Source organism: Rhinolophus ferrumequinum, chromosome X (assembly GCF_004115265.2).
Source record: "Rhinolophus ferrumequinum isolate MPI-CBG mRhiFer1 chromosome X, mRhiFer1_v1.p, whole genome shotgun sequence".
NCBI classification, from domain to species: Eukaryota; Metazoa; Chordata; class Mammalia; order Chiroptera; family Rhinolophidae; genus Rhinolophus; species Rhinolophus ferrumequinum.
In genome coordinates this window covers 119,139,901-119,164,796 of record NC_046284.1, presented here as the reverse complement: position 1 = coordinate 119,164,796, position 24,896 = coordinate 119,139,901, and the positions used below count along the sequence as shown (strand labels likewise).

At 39.6% G+C, this 24,896-nt stretch overlaps 1 protein-coding gene across 7 annotated transcripts in view; it reads right to left on the bottom strand.

The window, feature by feature from the left end:
- Positions 1 to 500: 500 nt before the first annotated feature.
- MID1 (midline 1) overlaps positions 501 to 24,896 on the bottom strand; it is a 324,586-nt gene continuing 300,190 nt past the window's right edge. For all 7 annotated transcript variants that reach the window (XM_033115987.1, XM_033116002.1, XM_033115995.1 and 4 more), the window contains exons 6-10: positions 23,855 to 23,982; positions 18,705 to 18,848; positions 8,513 to 8,674; positions 7,196 to 7,403; positions 501 to 1,985 (exon numbers count right to left, since the gene is read on the bottom strand). In XM_033115987.1, the coding sequence (XP_032971878.1) occupies positions 1,637 to 1,985; positions 7,196 to 7,403; positions 8,513 to 8,674; positions 18,705 to 18,848; positions 23,855 to 23,982 (991 nt within the window). In that variant the 3' untranslated portion in view covers positions 501 to 1,636. The remainder of the gene's footprint in view (positions 1,986 to 7,195; positions 7,404 to 8,512; positions 8,675 to 18,704; positions 18,849 to 23,854; positions 23,983 to 24,896) is intronic.

The following is a 24,896-nucleotide window of genomic DNA, read 5'->3' as shown; positions in this document are numbered from 1 at the left end:
AATTGTCCTAAGTAGCTATCAAAATATTCATCTGGGTATAAATAATATAGTAAATATATAGACTCTATCTGTTAAGAAACAGGAAAGCATCTGCCAGTGAAGAGGACAGAAGCACTGGGAAACCACCCATGAAGTCTAGACTCAAAATCATATAATGTGATGTGAGTCCATGGACGGATTTCAGGGGAACAATTGGTTGATCTGGTTAACAACAAAATCACTAAAAAACAATGCCTAAACCCACCAGTCCATTCAGTCAAAATGGCCAACCTAGTAGCCCAGAGAAATATTGTAGCAAATGAAATGATTTATAGATGTCATGCCCTTCGTCAAGGTAGAACCCATGCCAGATGCCCGGTCCAAGGACTGCTTGAGAAAGCCTTACTTCATGGACCATTCCGACGTGTCAGATCAGCATGCCAAGAATCTCATCTGATATTCTATTAGCAGGTTCTATTGGCAGGTTCCAACGTGAGAACAGCAAGTTTGATTTTTTTCTTTTTTTGTCTTACAACTCTATGGTAAACTATTCTAGAATATACAGAGGGACTTCTACATCTTTCAAGATGTGTTTAATAAAGGTCTGTTTATAATAACTTTTGAGACATGTATACTAGTGAATAGTACTTTATGCAATGCAACGTCCCTTGTTATTATCAACTCATAAATATTAAGGGTTTTTCGGGTCTTATATTTGGACATGGTAGTGGCAGTTGGGGCCATGTGTTGATGTCCTGGAGAGCAAAATCAATCCATAGTGATGCTGTCATTTGTGACAGAAAATGTTTATTTCCTCAGCACCAGTGACAAAAGAAAAATGATTTGGGTGGGGGGAAGAAAGAAACTATTAAAAAGAAGAATGAAAGATTTATATTAGGAAATAGAATCCTACTTCTGATAAAACACAAATCAACTTGAATTTTGGAATAACCAGTAGGATTCAAAGTGACTATTTTCAATTGCAATCTCATTCTTAATGTTCTCCCAGAATCCTTCATCCTGGGAAAAGCAGGGTAAAATATGGCCAAAGGTTTCAGAACCTTTCTTTCCAACAGTATCCCACTAGCCATCAGAGGGAATTAAAGATTTAGCCATGGCAGATTCCAAGCTCCAAAGTCAATTCTTTCCATTCTTTTTCGCTCTCCATTTGAGTTGATCCAATAAAAGCTTGTGACATCACAGTTAAAACACCTCAAAATAAACCAGAGTAAGAAAGCCCACTTACTTCCCTACGAGGTTCAAAGCTATGTTTTATTTTTAAAGTAGTTGTATATATTCTGTTTGCACTGTTACAGATTGTGAAGAAACAAAGGCTGCTAACTGTATGGGCCTCTTATTGTGCAATACCAAAAAATTCCTAAGAGGTGTAATCCTGGTTATGTTTCTTTCATAAATAATCTATAAATTTTCCTGTAAATACAAAAAATTGAAGAAATTATTAAAGTCTGTACTTAACACAAACCACAGTAAAAGGGAGAGCGGGGAAATCGCCCGTTTGAGTCCTATCTTAGCTGATTTCTGGACACTTTTTTGGCGAGATTTAATCACACTCTGGAAGCTTGTGCTTTCTCTGTCCCCTAAATGGTGGCCATGACCCTTTCTATTCCCCAGAAAGTAGCTCCACATGGCCAGGTGCTCACGGCAGCTGCTCTGTGCAGTCCAGATGGTCTGGGATGGGAAGACCAGTTATAATGGTCAAACATTTGTTCCACACGGTGAAGGTGGGGCACACAGGCTGCGAGAATGTGATGTCGAAGGTGTAGAGGTGCATGGAGTTCAAAGCATCGTAGAAAGCGATGGAGCCGTTATCATAGTCCAGCAGGATGCCGACGCGCCGGAGGTGGGGGGCTGGCTCGATGGGGATTTCCTTGCTGTTGTGTCTCACCACCCAGTTATTGTGACAGCGGCACAGTGCCCAGGAAGCAGAGTTCTTCCCAATCCACTCGTGCTTCGGGGCTGATTTGTAAGCAAGGCCAATGGCATACCTGCAGAAACAAAATAGCAACAACGAAAACAGTGAGCACTTCGTACATGTATGTGAAATCTTTTCTCTGGTCCTCAGGGGTCACGAGAATGTGATCCTCTGTTGTCCTTCTTCATTCTCCTTCCGTGAAAGCTTGGGCAAGAGCCCTGACACGTGTTCCTCATCTTCTTGCCTTCTAAACATACACCATGTTTCCCCAAAAATAACACCGGGTCTTATACCATTATTTCCCCCTAAATAAGACTGGGTCTTATATTAATTTTTGCTCCCAAAGATGCATTAGGGCGTATTTTCAGGAGATGTCTTATTTTTTCATGTACAACAATCTACATTTATTCAAATACAGTCATGTCATTTTCTTCTGGAACATCGTCATAACCTACTAAATGTGCCTGTCTGGCTGATGATCTTAACTGGGGCTTATTTTCAGGGTAGGTCTTATTTTCGGGAAAGGAGCTATTGTATTTACCCACATTCGTTTTTACAGTTCTGACAATTAGAAGAGAATCTGAACTTCATGTTTTGCTGCCTCTTTTACCCTCATGAAGACCCACACAATGAATTCTCTAGACCAGTGCTGTCCAGTAGAACTTTCTAAATGTTCTTCTCTGTTCAATATGGTAGCTATGAGCCACATGTGGCTACTGGGCACTTGAACTGTGGCTGCTGAGAATAAGACACTGAATTTTAAATTTATTGAATTTTAATTAAGTTAAATTATTTAAATGGCTGCCTGTGGCCCATGGCTACATGAACAGCACCATCTTAGACTTTTTCTTTTGACCTTTGAATTTTTCAGCCGACGCCATGTCTGTCATTCTCTACTTTGCAAAAGGCAAACTTGGAGAATAATTTTCATTTATGGGGCAAGTTCCTTGTCATCCCTCAGCCTGTTTTCTTCATCTATACCACAGAGATAACGACAGACTCCATCTTTGAGGAGTAAAGGAAAGAATACATGTAAAATTCTGGGCACGAGGCCTGGCATAGAATATTCTGTAACTGTTATTTTATTATACTTGCCCAATGACACATTACTAATAAGTAACAGAATCAGAATTTAAACCTAGGATGACTCAAAAGGCCACAAACTGAAACAACACCCTCTAATGCCTTCCCTCACCAGAATTTGTGTAATTCATCACGGCCAAGAGCCCTTCTGATGATATTTCCTACTACATTTTTAAAAGTTCTCCATGTCTTTGAGCAGATGGATATCCTGGTTATTCTAACGTTATTCCAGTGTCCTCTCACTGCTCAAAAAAATGTTAAGAATTCTTTCTACAGTGTTCTAAGTTTCTTAATCTCTTTTCACCTCACTAAAGTATGCCTCCACAATATTTATAGTATAGTATTTCAGTTTATTTAGATAAGCAAAACCCATCATTCTGAATAAAGAGTGAATGATTCAACTTTTAATGTTATCGCAGAAACTAGTATAACTAGATATTGACATATGGTACCTTACTGAATTCAGAGAGAAAAACTTCATTGGTCTTTGATAAAATGTGATTCTTTTAAAAATCACATGTTGGGTTTAAAATATAATTACTTTAAGAGTTTTGTGTTTTAAAAAATGAATATAACATGTCATCATTGAATTAAAAGAGAATGGAATTGATAATCCACTAAGCCCAGTGTGGCAATCTGTCTGCCATCAATTCAGCCTCCCCTCTTCCCTCTCATAAATCCTGCCTTACATCACAGGGAAAATCTGGGGCTGCATTTTCCAGAATCTTCTTTGCATTAGGAGTCTGGGTCAGGTTCTGCCATTGTGATGCCCTCATGCAAGATCCAGAAGTTCTATGGGGAGGGGAAACACTCTTTTCCAGACAGCACACAGCAGTGGTGAGGTTTGTGGAAGCTTCTGGGTGAGCTCCTGGGCACACTTGCCTCTGGGCTGTGGGTAGCCTTCCAGCACCCACAGCTAATCAAGGGTTCGTGGACTGGGGCAGTTGCCTCCCTGACTTGTGCTCTCAGCCTTTCCTGGGCTCCAGTGAGCCTCTGGTTCTTTTCCTCCTTGGAGTACCTAGAGTGACTTCTGGTTTTCTGCCGAACCCTAACTGAGACATTTTGGAAAGGGTTTTCTTTTTTGCGATTTGAAGTATTTTCCCCATAGATGTTCTCTATGCCCTGGTAGATAATTTGGAACCTGCGTTTGCATCACAAAATAGCTGTATGTCTGTATTGTTTCCTTTTTGCTGCTGCACACCACTTTTATTTTTTATTAAAGAACTTTGACGTTTATTTCCCATTTGAACCTTAACTGAAGCCCCTAAGAAGTAGCTGCTGCAGGTATGACTGACTTCATTTAGCAAATGGGAAAACACAGAGAAGGTTAAAATTAGGAGCAAAATCCAGGATCTCGCCCCCTTCCCCTTGACTTCTGGCCCAGTAATCTCTGGGTGAACCCATGTTTAGTTAACACAATTTTATAAAATACCAAGTGCACATTAACAGCATTAGAGAGTAAGAAAATAACTACGTGCATAGTCCATTAAGCAAGGGAAAATACCATTATATTATCATTAATCTGTAAAACTACGCACATGTTTCTATTGAACTTGAAAGGTGCAGGCAGAAGGTAATGTTCCATTAAGTTACGCAGTGAGTCTCAGAGAATTAAAAGAGTACAAAAATTGTGTTCCTCTGAGCAATGTTAACATGCCCATTGCATGGATCATAACATACATGTTAATTTAAAGTCAAGACTATATTTCATGAGAAAATACATGTTGTCATTAGCTGTTGCAAATCAAAGCGTCGCAGTCATTTGATCATATGGGTCACTCCTTCCTCGGTAACACCTCCCAGGAAATATTAAGCTATGTTCTACATGAGAATTTTTCTGAAATTGACAAAATCAGGTTTATAAAAATCCAAAGTGTGGCAATTAATTTAAAAAATTTCCCCCCTCCTGGGTTGGTTTTGACATCTGGAGGGTGTTTTCAAGGTAATGTTGATCTGTGTTTATATAACTGGTCTGGTGGAATTTCCCGCACCATTCATCAATGGGAATGAGATCATAACGATCAGGTATCATTTATCATAAATAATTATTAATGGGCTTGTAATTATTTAGACACTGGATTCCATCCCAGATTAATATAACATGTTAATTAACTAGAAATGTTTGCTCTTTTGCACCTGCAAAAATTAATTGTATTTTCCTTTGGGCTTTTATCTTGCCCCAGTGTAGCTAAAAACTGTAAATGCCAGTATGGCCCAGAGCCAAGTAGGGTGGAAGCATTTGTTCTCCATCCTCCAACAGGATTTTGGAACAGGGAAAGGTTCTGGCAAAGAAAATGTGAGGATCACAACAGAAGAAAGCCTACTTGGTTGGCCAATATAGGTACCACTGTTGGGAGAAATGAGATACCCAAACTTGTAATTTCACTTCTGAGATTTCAGTTGACTTGTACCAATACTAAAAGAAATGTAGGTGCAATGTAGTAGTTAACATAAATTTGAATTGAAACATTTTTTTTTAAATAAATAAGTGTTTTAGCATCCTTATCTCAAAAGGAACACTGTTACAACATTCATCATCTTCAGGTTATACAGTTTTGAGGTGTTTTTTTTAAAAGCAAGGATTAAGCTATCATTAAGTACACCCCTGTAAGCCCTAAGAGCAATTATAATGTTTTGAAAATATAGCATGGTGGTTAAGAGCAAGGATCAGCAAACTATAACCCACAGGCCAAATCTGGCCCTCTGCTTATTTTTATAAATGAAGTTTTGTTGGAGCACAGCCGCACCCATTCACGGATGTATGTATGGTCTATGGCTGCTTTCCTACTATAAGTAGAGTTGAGTAGTGGCAACAAAAATCACCTGGCCTGCAAAACCAGAAATATTGGCTCTCTGGCCCTTTACAGACAATGTCTGCGGACCCTTGGTTAAGAGTTTGAACCCTGATTGCAGAGTTCCTAACTCCGCTACGTACCTATGAGCTTTGTGACCTTGTGACCTTGGGTGTGTGCTTCAGCCATCCCCTCTGTAAAATGGGATACTAGCACCCACCTTTGTAGGGTTGCTCGGATGAATAAATGAGTTAACATTTGTAAAATACTTAGACTAGTGCCTGGCACATAGTTGTGGCTAGATGAGGGCTGGTTAAATGAAAACAAAATAGCTCCCATTTGGAGCAACAGCAAACAGGTATTTGTGAGATAGGTGGCCAGAGCAAGGGGTGCAGCTCGTGGCTGTGAAATAGGCAAGATCAGTTTTATGAGGTTAACTTGGCAAGGTAAACTGATTGCAATGTAGACCGCACCCTGACCTTAGTGCTTAGGCTTAGAGAACTCACTGGGCTGAAGCCACTGGACTGGATCTACCAGACCTTTGGAAGTGATTCCCAGTCTGATCACTCCTTCACCCCCGCCCTTTGCTCTCAGCCACTGGCAGCAATTGGCCCAGTCTAGAATCACAAAACATACAGGCAACAGAAACTAGTTTTTTTTAAATGATGACGAGTAATATTTTAGAGTAGGTATCAGCCAACTTTTTCTTAAAGGGCCACAGAGTTAATATTTCAGCTTTGTGGATCATTGGGTTCTGTCTTAACTGCTCAGCTCTGCTGTGTGGCTCAAAGGCACCTATAGACAAGATGGAAAAGAATGGGTGTCGCTCTGTCCCATAAACCCTCACAAAAACAGACAGCCCACCAGGTTTGGCCCAAGAGCTGGGGTTGGCTGCCCTGTGTTTTAAGGCATGAAAGAGTCGTGTTAGCATACTAGCTCTCCCGGGGACCAGGACTCTTATCATCTTAGCTGCAATTCTTGCCATGAATAAAAAATGGGTGGACTTAAAAAAAGTTATTTTTCTTATTGACTGAATGGTAGATTAGATGACTGCTTGGCCAATATTCACCCCCTCCTTTCACCTCTGTGGGTGGAATATACTTCCCCGCACCATTGGCTTTGGGTTTGGCCATGGGACTAGCCAATGAGAAGTTAGTAGACATGATGCAAGCAGAGCCTTGAGGTGTGCTTGCATAATTGGGCTTGTTTGGTGAGCAATAATGACTGTTGTTTGAAGCCACTGAGTTTTGGGGTGTTTGTTATGCAGCATTACTATAGCAAGAGCTGACTGATAAAGCTTTTCTGCATACTGTTCTTCAAGATGGACCCTGGTATGGGTTGATGCTTTGACAAAGTACAGAATGAGAGGTGCCTTTCTATAATTGGGACAATAGATATAATTGCCTACCATGTGCTTCCACTTATGACCACTTCCCAGTAATGCCGGCCACTATCAATGAACACGTTTCCAGCTACGCCATAGCTCCCTTGGCTGGTGAAGCGTTCAGGTGTGTGACTCTTTTTGGATGATGACTCATCACGTTCTACTGTCAAGTTATCATGGGACACCTTTAGCTTTCGATGTGCAGATTTGGGGTCCAGTTTAAATGGTTGGCCTGGAAACAAGTTTATAAAACAAAAAGAGGAAGAGGAAAAGGATGTTGATTTTAACATGACCAACAACATATATTCAGAATCATATTTTTAAAAACAGTCATGACATGTCACAAAGCTATATGCTACAGAGTTGACTTCAGTGTATGCGTTTATTCATATTTTTCCTACTTAATCTCCAAAAACGTTTTCTTCTTTACCAGCAGAAACACTGAAAGGAGAAATCAGCATAATGATTAAAAGTATGTGTCTTAAACAAGTATATCAGGAGTCAAGTAAAGGATTTGAGTTAAATGAGAGTCCTCCTGAAAAACAGTTAATTGTTCCCGCTGACTGGCTGGCTATCCTTATAACAAGGCACCATACTGACACACTCCAATTTGCTTTCTCTTGGGAGGTCTTATGCAAAGAAATGCTGTGTTATAGAACATGATATTTCTAGATCAAAAAGATGTAAAGAAAAAAGAGGATAAAACAAAACACATGTGGGAAGAGACAGAGAGAGACGACAGTGTTACAAGACGCGTGTATAAACCAGATCATTCTTTGTTGTGGGGCTGTCCTGCGTACTGTGGGATGTTTCCCATCATGCCTGGCCTCCACCCACTAGCTGCCAGTAGCATCCACCTCAGTCGTGACGACCCGAAATGTCTCCAGACACTGCTAAATGGCCTCCAGGGGGCAGAATCACCCACAATTGAGAACCACAGACCTAGGCAGATGTCAGGAGTAAAATAAAGAACTGAAGAAAGAGTTATTCATTTGCTAATCTGCTACAGAAAACAATATTATCTGCCATTTACAGAGCCCCAAGCATGTGTTAGATTTCATATATTATAATTCTCACAAGAACTCCTCCAGGATTATTTATTCTAAAAATGAGAAGTCTGAAGTGCAGAGAGGTTAATGGTCTCCCGGTCCTTCAGGGGTAGAGTCAGTTTTGGAACCCAGAGGTATCTGATACAAAATCCACTACTCTCCACTGGTTTGTATTTGCTTTTTTGAGGTTGTCGGCGATGTCTGACAGAGGACAGGAAAGGAAAGGGGGACAGAGGCAGCTGAAAGGAGAGCAGATGAGAGACGACGGCTGTGCTGAGCTCACAGCACTCACTGTTTGTCTTTAACTTTCCGGGCTCGCTGCTGCGGCTGCCGGCCTGGTTGATGGCCTTGACGACGAAGATGTACTTGGTACCGCTCTGCAGACCGTGCACAGTGTAGTGGTTCTGCTTGATGTTGGGTACGATCATCCAGCTATCAGCCGAGTTACACAGACCTACAACGCAAAGCAGACATGGTGCAGTTCTTTGGCGCAAGCATGGGCAACGTGGGCATAATTTTAGGTGCTTTGAACCATAAGTGGAGTGCTTTGTCACTTAGGGAGGCAACCAATAAACTTGAGTGCTTGGTGTCCAGCCTCCAGTAGGAGGTCAACCTGTACTCATTATTATATATTCGTATGTGTGCTCTACATGGAAAAACCACTTAAAATTCTTATATTGCAAATTCTGTTCAGTCTCTATAGGAGCAGCAAAGGTGGTTCTATCCGGGATCTGAAGCATGGATTATGTGCATGATACGTTATTAGGTGCTGTAGAGGATGAGAAGAAAGCAGCGAAGTAACCACTGATTCTTCCCCCTACACCCTCACTTCCATTCTCATTATGATAATCATTAAATTTTGGGGTCTCATCAATTCTGAGACTCACAGAAGGTGAGAAGAGACCTGATTATGTACGAGAAGTTGACTGAACTAGTGTAGACACAGTAGATTTCATTTTTGCCTCTACTTCATCATCCCAACCTGGATCCAGGTCTAAGTGACTTGGCAGTTGCTCCCTCTAAGGAGATGGGATATATTCCCTTATCACATGGCTTTGAATGGCCATGTGACTTGCTTTAGCCAATAGGATGAGGCCAAAATGACAAGGTGCCAGTTGTAAGAGTAGGCATTACAAGATCTTGAGAGCTCCCGTTGGCCCCTTGTGCCTCTGCCATTGCCGTGGGGAGAACATTCCCAACAGGATAAGAGACACAGGAAACAGCTCTACTGCCCAGACAATGCCCAGTAAGTGAAGGAGTGAGGCCAGCAGAGACTGGCCAATTCCAAGCCAACTTCAGACAGGGGAGCTAAGAAAATGATCATTCGTGTTGTTTGTGATCCAGTTATTAGTATGACTGTAGTTATCCGATTTAGGAGACATATTCCAAAGAGAACCCTGGAGCAGTGGCACCCACGGGCAGCTCAGGACCCAGCGTGGGTCTTAGAAAAGCATCAACAGGGATTTTGACCAGCTGCATCACTAGTATGGCTGGTTTCAGAGTAGAGTGGGGCTGCTACTCTGGCTGCATTCTGCAGGATGTGGGTTGGGGAGCAGGCTGAGAATTTATGATGCTTGGAAGAACATGCAGGAAGCCTGTTTTGTTTTGCAGCTGGCTGATGCTGAAAACATCTCTTTGGTATTGGGCTCAACTCTCTTCTCTTACCCATCAATCTCCACTCTAATAGAACCTTTCCTCAGCTCCCTGGTGACTGGGCTGTCATGAAGTTTCCTGACTCTGGTGAATTTCCTTCACCAGTTCTTGGTAGAGGGCGGGCCCTCCACTTCCGGAGGGGCTCTAAACTCACTTTCCCCTCCTTCCCTTTCAGTGGATTTGCAAGTCAAAGGGTTAGTTCTTTTGATCTCGAGGCAACTTATACCTTACCACACTCTCAAGCAGTCCCTTAATCTTTCTTTCCTCTCACCTCTTTGAGGATCCAATAAAACATTTCTGTAGAAAGAAGTTCACATATGCATATCCATACCAACCCACAAATATTTGCATAACATTTCAAGGTATTCACACCGCATTAAGTCTGTCTTTGAATCCTACTAAATACTTTCTCCAACTTTTGAGTTAAACATTGTTCGTAGTAGTCTCACAGTTGATAAGAACTTAAAAGTATTTTGTCAATTGTGAAAATTCACCTCATAATATTTGTATCTTGGATGCACAGTATTTTCAGGCACACTTCCGTGAGTCTTTAAAGTATATATGACTTTGTGAATTTTCTGTCACCTCTTTACATTTCCACCCGGAAACATTTTCACCAGGAGGGCTGCCAGATGACAAAGCCAGCATAAAGCAAGGAAATAATGTGAGACTCACAGAAGAGGTTGTATGTGTGTGTGTGTGTTCATGTTTGGAGATAGAGCAGAGCAACTAAGGCACCAACCACCCCCCACCCTACCCCAATTTCCCCAACTCTTACAAATTCCTACAAATTCTCACTTCTATGAGACCCAGGAAAGCATCCACAAATCGTTCAGTAACATGGGGCTCTCTGTACCCCATCTGTACATATCACTTTCGGTAATTTCTCACCTTACCTTCTCCTTGAACATGGCTGTAATAAACTCAATACTTCTGGATAGTGCCACAGCCAAATAGTAGATTGTGATTCAATCAAAGAAGGGTTATTTTGAACTCTGAGCTCTGGGCCTCAAGAATCCTGTAACTCACTTTAGATATTTAATAATATTACAATAGTAATGAAACAAAAACAATGAGCTTTTCTATCACCTAGGATAATCCACTGGTATTCCTAGATTTGTCAACAAAGATCTAGGAATGAAAACAATAACAGCATTCAGTAGAATCAATGATAATCCGATCAATGTCACTGTGTTTACAGTGTTCCCATTTAATTGCATATGTTACAGTAAAATGACTATTGTGGTCAAAGAAAGCAAACGTAAAAATGTTTCAATAAACTTTACATCACTGTACAACCCAAAAGCTGGGTTTAATGTGGTGGGGGAATGCTTTCAGCAACATCATAAAGCAGATGTCTGGAATTGCTGCAAACTACAACTTGGCCTCCAATCCAAAGTCTTAACCCAACAAAAAAGACTTAACGTTTCAGGAACATTTTCCAGACAAAAATGGGACCCTGACTATCCTGATTATTTTGAAGAGGTCACTAATTTTTTCCTTGAATATTAAAAGAAAATGTTTATGAAGTAGTAAAATTTCATTGGATGGCTTTACACAAGGACAATCTACTTTCATGAATACTAACAACTATTACTGTTTAGGCTTAACTTTATATTATTACTGTTGCCAGGGTAATAATTGAGGAGTTGATTAAAAATGCCAAGAAAGCAACATCAACCATTTTCTTTTGGGGGCTGGAGTAAGTGGGGTGCCTTGGAGTACATCATTATTGCATTGCTAATGTTGGTCTTGCGCCAGCACCACTTAACTTCTTGCATATGGCGCCAAGCGCAGACTTTTCTGCCTCGATATCCCACTGTGTCGGGACTATTGACCAGGTTTTATTCATCTCTTTATGAAACACCCACTAACTATCCTGACTGAAACTTCACTTTTCTCCAAATTAGTTTTCAATCATCTCTGAGGGTAGTCCAATGTTCACCTTCTCCAGTTCAGCTTGAAGTATTAAAACAACAATGGAACTTGGAAGATAATTAGTCCATAATGAAACTTAATTGAGTTTTTCAATTTTGTACACTTTTTTCTCGTTCACAATGGGTCAGAAGCATTTCCCTACATAATGTGGCTCATTACAAGATCCTAATTACATTTGGGATTTCATGGCCTTGCATAACAACTGTCATCTTGCCGTAAAACATTATGTATAAAACATTATGAAACATGGACACCCTTTAGAGAGGCTGCACACCAGCTTCTAACATCCTTTGTCTAACAAATTGGCCAGGAGTGAACATTCTTTTCCTTCTTATTTATAAAAAAGTGTATGTTTAATAACTTTCATGAATTTTTTCAAAATGACTAAAATAAATGAAATACAGATAACTTCTTTGCCATGAAGGCTTGAAAAAAATGAATCTTTGGACTTTTGCTGATAATAAAAATAGGCTGCTGGGAAAAGGCCCCAATTTAAGATTTTAAATGATGTGTTAAAGGTAGTTTCAGAAAGAAAAACATGAAAAATATTGTAAAATTAAATATATATCTATTTGTTAATAAGAAATTCATTAACATCTATAATCACAAGTATTAATAAAAATGAAAAATCAAAAATTAGTAATGTCATTAATCTTGCATTTGAATGTACAAATTGGATTATTGGGAACATGTTTATAAGATTAAAAAGCTCTATAGATGTTACGTAATTCTCTTTCACTAAAGTCAGTTGAGGGCAATTAACTAGAATTTATTGTGACAAGTGAAGGAACCATGAACTGGAGACAGTAGATTTCCTAGTGGCATAAGGAGCGACAGCCAGTTTTTGAGCATTTTCTCTTCTAATGTGCAGTAGAATTAAACTATTAGATCTTGTCCTTCAATATAAGATCTGCAAAGGATATGCCTCCAAATGATAGGACAGATGGACAAACAACATTCAAGGAAGGCCTTTCGCATGAAAACTGTGTAAAATGCTATCCTGTAGACAATCCTGGCAAATTACACAATTGACCTTTATCATATGACAAAAAATATCAGCTTTTAAACAATGCAACAGGGTGGGTATAGTCTGTGTTTATTTTTGTAAAAATAATAACTTTCAATATCTGTGTGTTACCACTGTGGCAAACAGAGCTAAAGCCTTTACTTCTGACATCTTAACTCTGTGAGGTTAAAACACTACCTCTTGTTACAGATGAGAAAATAGATTCAGAGGACGTTAAATCATTTGCCCAAAATTATAGCGCTAGTGAGGTCCAAAGTTGGGATTCAAATCCAGGTCTCCCTCAGTCACTACAAATATAGATAATATTTAAGAAGAAAATAATTTGAAAATGCTTGCATCTCAGTTACCTTTTCATCTAAATTCTTTCCTTGTTGCAATTTGATCCTGTAGATATTAGGACTTGACTACATTGGTTTAATGAACATTAAAGAGATGAACAAATCCCGATACTAACAAGCTGATGAGAGCATCCCAGTTAGATGAGCACCTGTAGTTTTACTGTTTACCATCCATCCAGGGAGAACGGGCCTTTCTGGCACCCATGCATTAAATAAGGCAAGTCCATCATCTCCATTAAGCCATTTGCATTTATTTTCTTGTAGCATCCGTTTTCTGAGAACAAAACACCTCTGGAATCAGCTAGCATAAAGCTCTGAGTTCATTATGTTCAACAGTGTTGCTGTAGTTAGATTTCTGTAGGCATGGCTCTTTCTCATCTATTCCATTTTTGCATCTTGTTTTGGTATTATTTTCCATGCCGACAGCATGGAAGTCAAGTTAGCCACAATTAGCCAGCTGAGAAACTCTAAGTTTCAAGGAATAGGTATCTCTCTTTAGTTTTGGGGGTGGGGCGAAGAGCTGGTATTCAGTTAGGGTTCTGGCTCCACTTCCTTACTCCTTCCTGTATCCACGCCCTTTGCCATGTAACCTTGTAGGCTCTCTCATTCTAACTGGGCTAACTCATGGACTTGCTTGGCCAATGGCATGTCAGCTAACATGACAAAGACAGGGGCTTAAAAAGCACGTGTGCAACTGGGCCTGCCCTTCCACCTTCACCTCGGCGCTCACCAGAACGTGCTTGCGCTTGATCGCAGGAGAGCGCTGTGTAGCAGTTGAGTTGCCCCAGTTATCAGCCTGATGTGTGAGGGAGCCTAACCAAGACCAGCAGGATCTCCTAGCAAACCCCGAGCTGATTCCACACACACACAAGCAATAAATATTTATTGTTCTATGTTACTTAGGTTCTGTGGTCGTTGGCTATTTGGCAAAAGCCAACCGACACAGGGCCCACCAGTCCTGTCCAAATGCCCATGATAATTTGATTCAAGAAATTTCAGGAGAGAGATAACCATATGTGGTGGAAACATGCTTGGGTGGCCCCCATGATTCCCACTCCATACTGGTCATAACTTTGTGTAATCCCCTTTCTTTGAGTGTGCAGGACATCTAACTAACAATATGGCAAAGGGCAAAAGTCTCCTTACCTTTATCTTTCCTGCGGTATTACATTATATGGCAAAAGTAAAGGGAGTATGCAGGTATAACTAAGTTCCCCAATCAGTTGACTTTGAGTTAATCAAAAGGGAGATTATTCTGGGTGGGTCTGACCTAATCGAGTGAACCCTTTAAAGGAGGTTTTAGAGGTGAAAGACTTGAGTAAGCTGCCATGAATTTCACAACCATAATGAAATAAATTTTGACAGCAATCTGAGGGAGCTAGGAAGTGGATTCTTCATTAATTGGCTCTCCAGATGAAAATGTGGCCCAGCCAATACCTTAACTTCAGCCTTATGGACCCTAAGAAGAGGACCCAGTTAAACTGCCCAGAATCCTGACCCTTGGAAACTGAAATAAATGGGTATTGTTTTAAGCGGCTAAGTTTTGGGAAATTTCCTACACAGCAACTGATAAAATTTTTCCTGAATCAAGCAAAAATAATTTCAGAGAAACATAACATTCCTTATGTGGGCCAAGAAGCTTCCTTTAGGTATAAAATGACTCCAAATGTTTCTTTTTCTGATTACATTATTTACTTATCAACAGATATTGCTTCTTTCAATCCTCTGTGTTCTCAGAAACCTCTGTTTTTTTGAGTCTGACACAATGCTTATTGATCCCAGTTCACTTTTTGCAATGAATCATCCCTCCATTTTTTCTGCCTGCTCTTCTCAGACCTTCATGCTCTCCTTTCCTCTGCCTTGGAATTTCTGACCATCTTTTGAATTTCATCTTTTGCAAATGAATGTTTGATAAAATCTGGTTCAGTTTATCCAATATGCTAGAAATAGCCATCCCACAACATTGAGGTAGTAATTCCTTAAGTGAAGCAAAAATAAATTATACTTGCTTCTTTTTGTTGTATTTTTCCTTCTATGCTGTATAGCATAGTACTGTGTGGGTTAGTGTGTTCAGTTATATTCTCAGTATTTAGAGTGTAATCATGTAAATGCTATTTGTTTAACCTTGCTTTAAATCAGGGTTTCTCAACCTCAGCCCTAGTGACATTTTGGGGCAGATAATTCTCTGTTGTGTGTGTGTGTGGGGGGGATGTTCCTGTGCACTGTCGGATATTTCCCATCATCCCTAGTATCTACCCACGAGATGCTAGTAGCACCTCCTCCCCTAGGTTTTGAGAACCAAAAAATGTCTCCAGACATGATCAAATATTCTCTGGGGGCAAAATTGCTCTCAATTGAAAATAAGTGAAAGAGTGACTATTTAGTATGATATTAGTGATTATACTAATTATAATTAGATTATACTACCTAGTGATTATTTGTATTTCAGGTTTGTGGTGAAGCATAATCTTTCTAGACTTTAATTTCATGTTAAGTTTATGGTATATGCATCCTAGATCTGTGAAATATAAGCTCATACTCCTGAAAAAATGCATTTAAAAATCATGTCACCTCTCTCTGAAGGGCAATTTGGCAATGTCAACCAAAATTAAAGTGCAAATAATTTCTGTCCTAACAATTCCATCTCCAGAGATCAATTTATAGATGTAATTCCCCATGTGTGAAATGAGAGTCATTCAAGTATATTAACTGAGGCATAGTTTATAAGGGCAAAAGACTGGAAACAAACTAAATACACATCAATAGAAGATGAGATAAATAAATTAGGCTACATTTTTACAATAGGATACTATGCTGCCTCAAAAAGGAATGAAGTAGTTCTTTATTTGTGCTAAAATAGAACAGTCTCTTAGTACAATATTTTGTGAAAAAAGGCAATGTAAAGAACTGTGTATGGCAATGCTACCTTTTGTGTTCCTAAAAATGTATATATGCGTGTGTGAGTGTATGTGTATCCTTGACTATAAATAGATTGTGTCAGGAAAGGTGCATGAGAAATGGAATTGGTGCAGTGGGTAACTCTGGACCCTTTGGTGGCTGGTATATTAAAAACATCCAATTTTCACTGTATACATTTTATATATCATTAGTGTTCATGCATTACTCACTAAGATGAAAGATTTCAGAGAATTACTACTTCTTCATGAGTTGTAGCAGGGAATGTAGAACTGGGGTAAGGAACGATACCAGAAGAATCCAAAATCCTGGAAGGAGGACGAAATGATGGCTAACCATGGCTATACCTATGCTTCTCAGACTTGCCCCCTAAAGCACTTCAAATATCTGAGGACAGTAATGATGTTTCCTGGAAATATGTGCCAGAGGTAGAGAAGGCTTTCTGGAATTATCTTCTCCTTTCCTTCTCCATTCTAGTGCCATTTGCAGGTCCTGGCTATCTTTGCCTCTGTCAGTTACTACAAATCTCCTGGTTCATGTTTCTGCTTCTAGTCTTGCCCTGTACTACTCCATCCTCCACAGTACTGCCCGATTCAGCTTCTAATTGTACATCTGGTCACTCTACTGCTCTGCATGACTCCCAAGCCCACAGGGTAAAATCCAAACATGGTGTGGCCTGGGTGGACCTCCGTGGTCTAGCTCATCTGTGGGTTAGGATTAAGTGACTGATGATTAAGAACATGTGCCTTCTTGAACCAGAATGGGTTTGTATTTCTCTATCTTCATTTCTCACTGTCTCCCCTTCCTCACTCAACTCTCCAGCCAGGATTAATTAGATGAGATCTCCCAATATGCCCTACCATGTTGTCTCTATAGGTTTGCTTACGATGACATAGCTGTGTGGTGCTATCCCTTTAACTTGCTGATATTTACCCACTCTCTTTCAAGACTTAACTTTAATCATCACTTCCCCCAAGACCTTTTTGTTGCACCCACCATTTCTGCCCCCCTCTATATTTCCTACCTACTCAGGCAGCTTACCAAAGCTGTTCTCAATGTTTCATTTTTTTTCCTTCTTTCACTCCAAAATTATACGTTCTTGGAAAATGGTGAGATTTTAATAAAAGTTTCCAAGGCAGGGCAATTAGGTAGTAGAAGGGCATGGGTTTAGCGAGGGGAAGCTGGGAAAAGGGGATATAAGGAAGGCAGGGGGAACCATTTGTTGGTATGGATCATTTAAACTTTAGTCGCTTAGAAGCAGGGTCTTTCTGCACCTTTCTTTTAATTAATCCTAAATCAAATTTCTATTTTAAGTATCACATGCCTTAGATTTACTTGTGCTAGGAAAGAACAGTGTAGTTAAGAGACAAAAGGTTAATACAATAAAAGTGCATTAAGTTGATACGGATTTATTTAAAACATTTCTTTGTTGAAAAGTGACTGCTATTCTATTCTGTTCTACTTTGACATATTTTTATTTGCTAAATAAGTTTCAAACTTGCTTCCTTGAAAAGCCATTTAATCTGGTCCTGTGCCATTTACTCAACTGAATTTAATTAACTCTATGGATAGGGAGGAGTGCTTTCTCTGCTACCATCTCTCCAGACAGCTACTGCTGCTATTTGAGATCATCGAATTGTCTCCGATACCAAATAGCTCATGGGCCCCAGTGAGAGAGGGATCTCTCTGTTTCAAGTAAGGTCTGAAATTGTTCCCAGACAGGGGCCAATTACTAACATTCTAAATGATGGGCCTGTTCGTCTCCGAACGGAACCATGTATTTGGTGTTCTTTGTCTATTCATTTTATTAATCCTTTTTTAAAAAACATTGAAATAGCACTCAGAAAAGTACAGAAAATTAAATGTATGACACAACGACTAAACCATGTAACTCCCACCCAAAAAATGTTAACCCCACGAACCACCATATACTTTTTCCCATTGGTGCCACTCCCCAGCCATCCCAGAGGTACCCATCATCCTGACTTTTACTTATAGTTCTCACACCTATGTATGCATCTCTAAATGAAATAGTTTATTTTTATCTTTAAGTTATGAATATATAAATGGACTCATACAGTATACAGTGGTACCTCGGTTTTTGAACGTCTCCATTGACGAACATTTCGGCTTACGAACGCCATAAATTTTATGGATCTATGGTATCATTAGATAGTAAAATTCATGCTAAATTTGCAGTTTTCGGGATTGATTTTAAAGGTCTGGAATGGATTAATCCATTTTGCATTACTTTCTATGGGGAAACTGTGCCTGTTTTCGAACATTTCAGAACTCGAACGGTCTTCCAGAACGGATTACGTTAGAAAACCGAGGTACCATGGTATATTCTTTTGTTTCTTGCTTTTATCTCTTAGCAGTGTTTGTAAGATTCGTGTCTCTGATTTGCTAGCGATCATTAATTTTCATCATTATTTGGCCAGTTATTTTTACTCGTATAGTACAAGTGAGTACTATTTTCTTCTTGGTTAGAAAGGACAAACCAATAAATATTACGCATTCTTTCCTTCCTTGTCTTCTCTGATGTTTAAATTCAGACATGCAATCTGAAAACAGTCACCAGACAGAGAAATCGATAGGGGTGCCATACTCACTAACAACATTGGCTTGTCCGGTGAATATGGTGTACTGGAGCTCGTAGGACACCACACTGAATTCATCATCGGAGGTCCAGTGAACAGTGATGGTGTCGTAGGAAGCCGTGCAGAGCTCTTCTCTAATTGTGGGAGGGTTGGGAGCTGTGGGCATCAAGAATGTTCATCAATGAAGAAGCAGACACCTCTGGCATACATTTCAGAGATGTTTGACAGTCACAGCAGGCCTTTCTAAACAGGTCCATGAGGACTACTATCCTAGAGGTGGTGATCCCAATCCAAACAACGTTTGGTTGGCTTGTTATCACTGTGATTTTTGACGGGTAGTGTGACTTCAGCCTGCCAGTAGGGACTTATCTCTATTTATCCTGAAAGCATATTTAGGAGGTTAAACAAACAGTACTCTCTCTTCCATGAAAGAAAACATGTTAAACAAAAAATAAACAAGATAAACTTTTGTAATTTCATCCACATTGGGGGGATGGCAAACCTTTTTGGTAAAGGGCTAGATGGTAAATATTTTGGGCTTTGTGGGCTCTGTTGCAACGACTTAACTCTGCTTCTGCATCATGAAAGCAGCCAGAGACAATTTGTACTCAAATGGACGTGGCCAGGTTCCAGTCAAACCATATTTACGAAAACAAGTGAGGGCTAGATTTGGCCTGTGAGCCAAAGTTTGCCAACCTCTGAGCTACATGATGCCACATATTTTTATATTTAAAATTGTACCCAATTGGAAAAATACTGAAGCTTTTTTTATCCCATGACAAATCAGCCAAATAACTGTTTGAAAATTTTCTTTCATTAGATGTTTTGATGCCTTATAAAAAATATTAGTGTGGCCTTATTTTCTTCTCGTATTTCAATTTATAGGTAATATTTCAAATTAAGAACGTGATTAACAATCCATCATATCTAAGAAGTACATTTTCCTTCCCCAAGGAAAACATGATTCCTTGGCATTTGGTTAACTTTATTGCTGGAGAAGGTTGCTGTTTTATGTCTTGAACACATTCTGGAGCAGAGAAGTCTAAATCCTATGAAAATAATGATTTTAAGTTGACTTCTACTGGATTGATTTCAGTAACTGGTTTTATGAGAAGAGTTTGTGAGCAAGAAAAAGACGAAGCAGTGATTGCTTTGCACTAGCAATAATATTTTAGATCAGAGGTTGGCAAACTATGGCTATGGGCCAAATCTGGCCCACTGCCTGTTTTTGTAAATAAAGTTTTATTGGAATACAGCCAGGCTCATTCATTTATGTATTGTCTATGACTGCTTTTGTGCAACAGCAGAGTTGAGTAGTTGTGACCATATGTCCTGTACAGCCTAAAAATTTACCATCTGGCCCTTTAAAGTCAAAGTTTCCCGACCCCTGGTTTAGAGAATCGATCCAGACCTTCATTTCCACTCTCTGTACACCAGAACCTAACTTCAAGAGAAGAAACATACCTGTGTTCTACAGGTTAGTAGCAACCTTTGCCTACACTATTGCAGAGCTCTTTCCTGCTCTAAACTTTCATTAGGATTCTTGAGTCCTAAACAAACCCACAGAGAGGGAAAGTTTATGAAAATGGTCAACTTAAAACTGATTATTTTAGTATTCTTCACTTTGCCACCTGAAAACATATATGCAGGACAAATATCATACAAAGTAAGTAACTTTTATGTCTGCTGTATAAGGTCAATTAGCCCCACTTTGTCTATTGGTTATTGAATAGCTATATGTGGCAGGCACTGCATTAAGGTGTGCATTACAATAGGGGGTGCTCTACAGAGCCTTTAGAGCATTCTTTCTGGAATATGTATTTATACGTCTGTCTCCCGAACTAGCCACATGCAAGATTTAGTGTCATGTGCTGACTTGGATGTTGGTGAATCAGTGACACCAATCAGGAGATACATTCCATGGGGGAGGCCCAGCTGCTTCGTAAAACATGCTTTATTTTCTGTGTGGTCCCTGTTAGTGTGGGGTCATCCCTGCCATAGATCAGTGGAGAAATACTTATTCTCCCATAATCTAAATAGTTCATTGAATTATTTCTCCACCGATCATTGTGGAAAGATTGTGTTCTTTCTGCATTGCAATATATTATTAAATATAAATAAAACTTATGTTCAAATTAGGCAAGTAGCTGAGAGACACATGGCAGTAGCTGCAATCAGGGAAGAAATGTCACCTCTCCAGGTTATTAACTTGACATACCACTTAGAGACATGTCATAGGGGGGAAAAATCTTGTTTTTACAGCCAGGCAGGCTAACCCTGTTTTGATTATAAACCCAATGGGTTTGTCCTGAAAAGTCAATACACAATTTACTGTAAATGAGAACAGCAGCATGCTGCCAATTTCAATATTCATGGAATCAGTACCAGAATTGTTATTTTCGTGCCTCTGTCATAAATAGGACACACAAATTGGTGGTCTAATACTCCACAAACACTTCATTTCCTGCTTACAAATGTCTGATAAACTATTTGGACTTGGCAGTATCAGCCAAGCATCGTATGTTATGGCCACGATCGATGTTATGTCTAGAAATGGGTCAAATTTGTATTTGAAGTTGACAGCTAAGAAGGCATAATAGCAGGTACCCCATATGGTCTATAGTTTGGCATAAACAGCCATCGGGATGATGTATGGTGTTCACGTTACTAGTCAGTGCAAACTACTTTCACAATTTCCCCTTTATTCAGTACTTTGGCATTCACATGGAGATTAGAATGGACATACATCATCGAAATACCATTCAACAATTATTGGGAAATGGGGAGGACATATTCTTGTCAACAAGACACCAATTTTGTACAGAATGGCCATGTGCCCCGACAAACATTTTTTTCAGTATTTTCTGCCCTTGGGCTTGAACTTGTGACATGGATTTGGCCCACAAGACACAAGTGGAAGATTGCTAGATGGGTCTTTGGAGCAAGCCTTTTGTTTTCCTGATAAACAAAGACAAACTTGGCTGACAGCTTTCTGTCATCATTTCCCCTCTGCCCCTCTCTTTTTGTCTATAACTAGAGTGTAATGTTTGGAGGTGGAGCAGTCAGATTGTGATCATGTGGCCAAAAGGCAACACAGTGAATAGGGCAGAGTAGAAAAAGAGAAAGCGCCTGGGGTCTGAGGTCATCGCTGACCCATTGCCCACCCCTGGATCACATGCCTCTGTTCTCCTGATTCATGAATGAATACTCCTTGATGGGTTTAGTCACTGCTCATTGGATTTTCTGTTGCTGCAACCATTCTCATTCCCAAATGACATAAGGAAGGAGATTTTTAATGGGATACCATCATGAAAAACAGTTCAGTCAGAGAAAGTCTAGACCTGCACTGTCTAATACAGTAGCCACGAACTACATGTGGCTTTTTAAATTTCAATGACATTTAATTAAAGTTAAATAAAAATAAAAACTCACTAGCCACATTTCAAGTTTTCCATAGCTGTATGTGGCTAGCAGCTACCATATGGGAGAGTACAGATATAGAATGTTTGTATCATCGCAGAAAGTGCTAGTGGATTGTGTTAATTTAGATAAATCTCAGAGTCAAAAGCTTAAAAAGGGAGGGCAGTATATTCATCAATATTTGAAACTAAGTTTGGTTCTTTATGGTAAATGCTTTGTGAGTCGATTTCTTTCTTCCTTAATAATCGTGTTTTCCCCGAAAATAAGACCTAGCTAGACCATTAGCTCTAATGCGTCTTTTGGTGCAAAAATTAATGTAAGACCCGGTCTTATATTTATATTTATATTATATTATAGACCGGGTGTTATAGTAAAATAAGACTTGGTCTTATATTAATTTTTGCTCCAAAAGACGCATTAGAGCGGATGGTCTGGCTAGGTCTTATTTTCGGGGAAACATGGTAGGAGTTGTATGGCTTGAAAGAAGAATTACATAAGATAAGTTTGTGGGAAGACTTGCCTCTCGTTAATACAGAAAGGCTAAAAATAGTATCTTGGGTCCTTGCAAAGAAAAAAACTGAGCTTCTGGGTATACAATGCTCCTTGAATATAGAACTCCTTGCTTTCGTATCCACAAACTGTAAAAACAAACATCACACAATGCTCCCTCTCTCCTGCTCCACCTTTCCCAACCACTTTCCCACAAACACACACACACACACACAAAGAATTTGAGCTGAGAAGCTGATGCTGTGCTCAGTTAGGGCTGTGGTCTCTCGAGGACTACATGTCCTAAGTTCAGTGCACATCTGGCTTCACTGTACATATGGAGTCTTCCTGAAGCCATAGGCACCAGTGGCTTTGGCTACCACAAACAAGGTCATCGAAACAGTCCATATTCTACCAGCAAATCATTTTAGTTCCCACTTTAGAGGATATCAGCAAAGAAAAATTTGGAAGTATGGTTAGAAACAGGAGTAGCCTGAGGTTTTCTTTTATCGTTGTTGGTTGTTAAGCTTAGACTCCCTCCCCCCCCCAAAAAAAATGCCTATCAAAAAGCAGAAGATTGAAACATGGCACCAGGAATTCAAGTGTGATTTTGGGGATGTTTGCCATGGTGACCTTTGCCAAGATGAAATTCAGTCTTTTACTAGAAAGAGCAGAGGTCTTTGGAGGCTGTACAGATTCGAGCTTGGGTCTGTACTGCTGCCACTCCCTAGCTATCTGACCTCCAGTAAGATGGATGACCTCCATTATTTGCAAAATGAGGATTATAATACTTTACCTCAGTTTGATGTTGTGAAGATTAAACAAGGTTACAAATACAAAGAGCTGGAGCAGGATACACACCCCGTCCAAGTTAGCTGCCATTGTTTTCTCTGCCAAGGCACTGTGAGAGTCAGATGCTTTGGTGACATGAAATGGAAAAGAGCCACGCTACCCTATGTATCTCTTTGATGGCCAACAGAGCTATTATTTGTGTTACCCACATTCTGAGAGTGAGGGAAATGGTGGAAGTATGCTTTTAATGATCCAGATTCTCTTTTTTTCTGTGATCCCAATTTGGTTTTGGACTGTTAGTTTGGTTGAAGAAAAAGAGTGCCAAAAAATATTTTCAGGAATATCAGACTCCATTCCTAAATCAGAAGCCTACATCTCTGGCTTTTAGCAAATTGATCTGGTGGCAAAGTATTTGTACAACTGAATATACACAATAGCAAAGGAAACACAAAAGACAATACCTGTAAGATAATCCAGACATTCTAGCAATTTCTTCTCTCGGGAAAAATCTAAGGCAAAAGTATCAAATGTGTCGTTGAGGTTGATTTCAGGAATTAGGACCTGGGATGAAGCAGTTGCCATGGAGACTCTGTAATTCAAACAAAACTACTCTTTAGAAATGTCAAGATGGCTTTCACCATACCTGCATAGGAATGAAAAAATACAAAGAAAACAAGTATCATCAAAAAAATCAGTGCTGTTTTCACACATGAGTTTAAAAAGAATGTCAGAATAGCACAACTCAGCAACACAATGCAAATGAATTCAAGCTTAAAGAAAAGGCAAAGGGATTGGAAAAAACAGCAGAATGGCTTCCCCCTTCCTTTTTACTATGGGGGGGGGGGGAAATTCCCCATGGAGGTGAAAGAATATTCATATTTCATGTTGCTGTGAATTTAACAGCCTGGCCCCATCACATCTAACCCAAGCGAGAAGCACATAGCTCCAGGCGTTTCTTCACACATCTGTCTGGGAAACTGTTTGTTCCTTTCAGACTCGACCCTGCTCCACTTCAAAGAGGAGGCTCCAAAACTTCGAACTGCATAAAAGGCAAAGTGAAGATGAAAAAAGAATGTTTCCAGATATTGGATTAGTTTAATCAATTACTAACCTCTCTCTAAAATAAACATTAAAAAAGGAGTTGTGTCTGGCTCGTTTTCATTCTCCTCGTATTCATTTTCTTACACCATATTCCCAGCAGATGCCATGGAAAATATTCATGAGCTTTCTCACAAATCCTCCCAATGGATGCACCGTTTCTCCTCTTCATTTAGGGTTGCTAGTTAGCGTTGTCATTTATAAACCATAAAGCAAGGTACTGGTAAGGATCAATCTCCTGGTATAGACTCTCAAATTGATTTGAAAAGTTCAGTTATTAATAGCAGATCATTTTGACTAACTAAAAAATGCAAGTGATTCTCTTAAAAACAAGAAAATTGTGGCACGATGCAAACCATTTCTGAACATATCAAACTAGGCTAGACTTGTAATCTTGTTGATTTT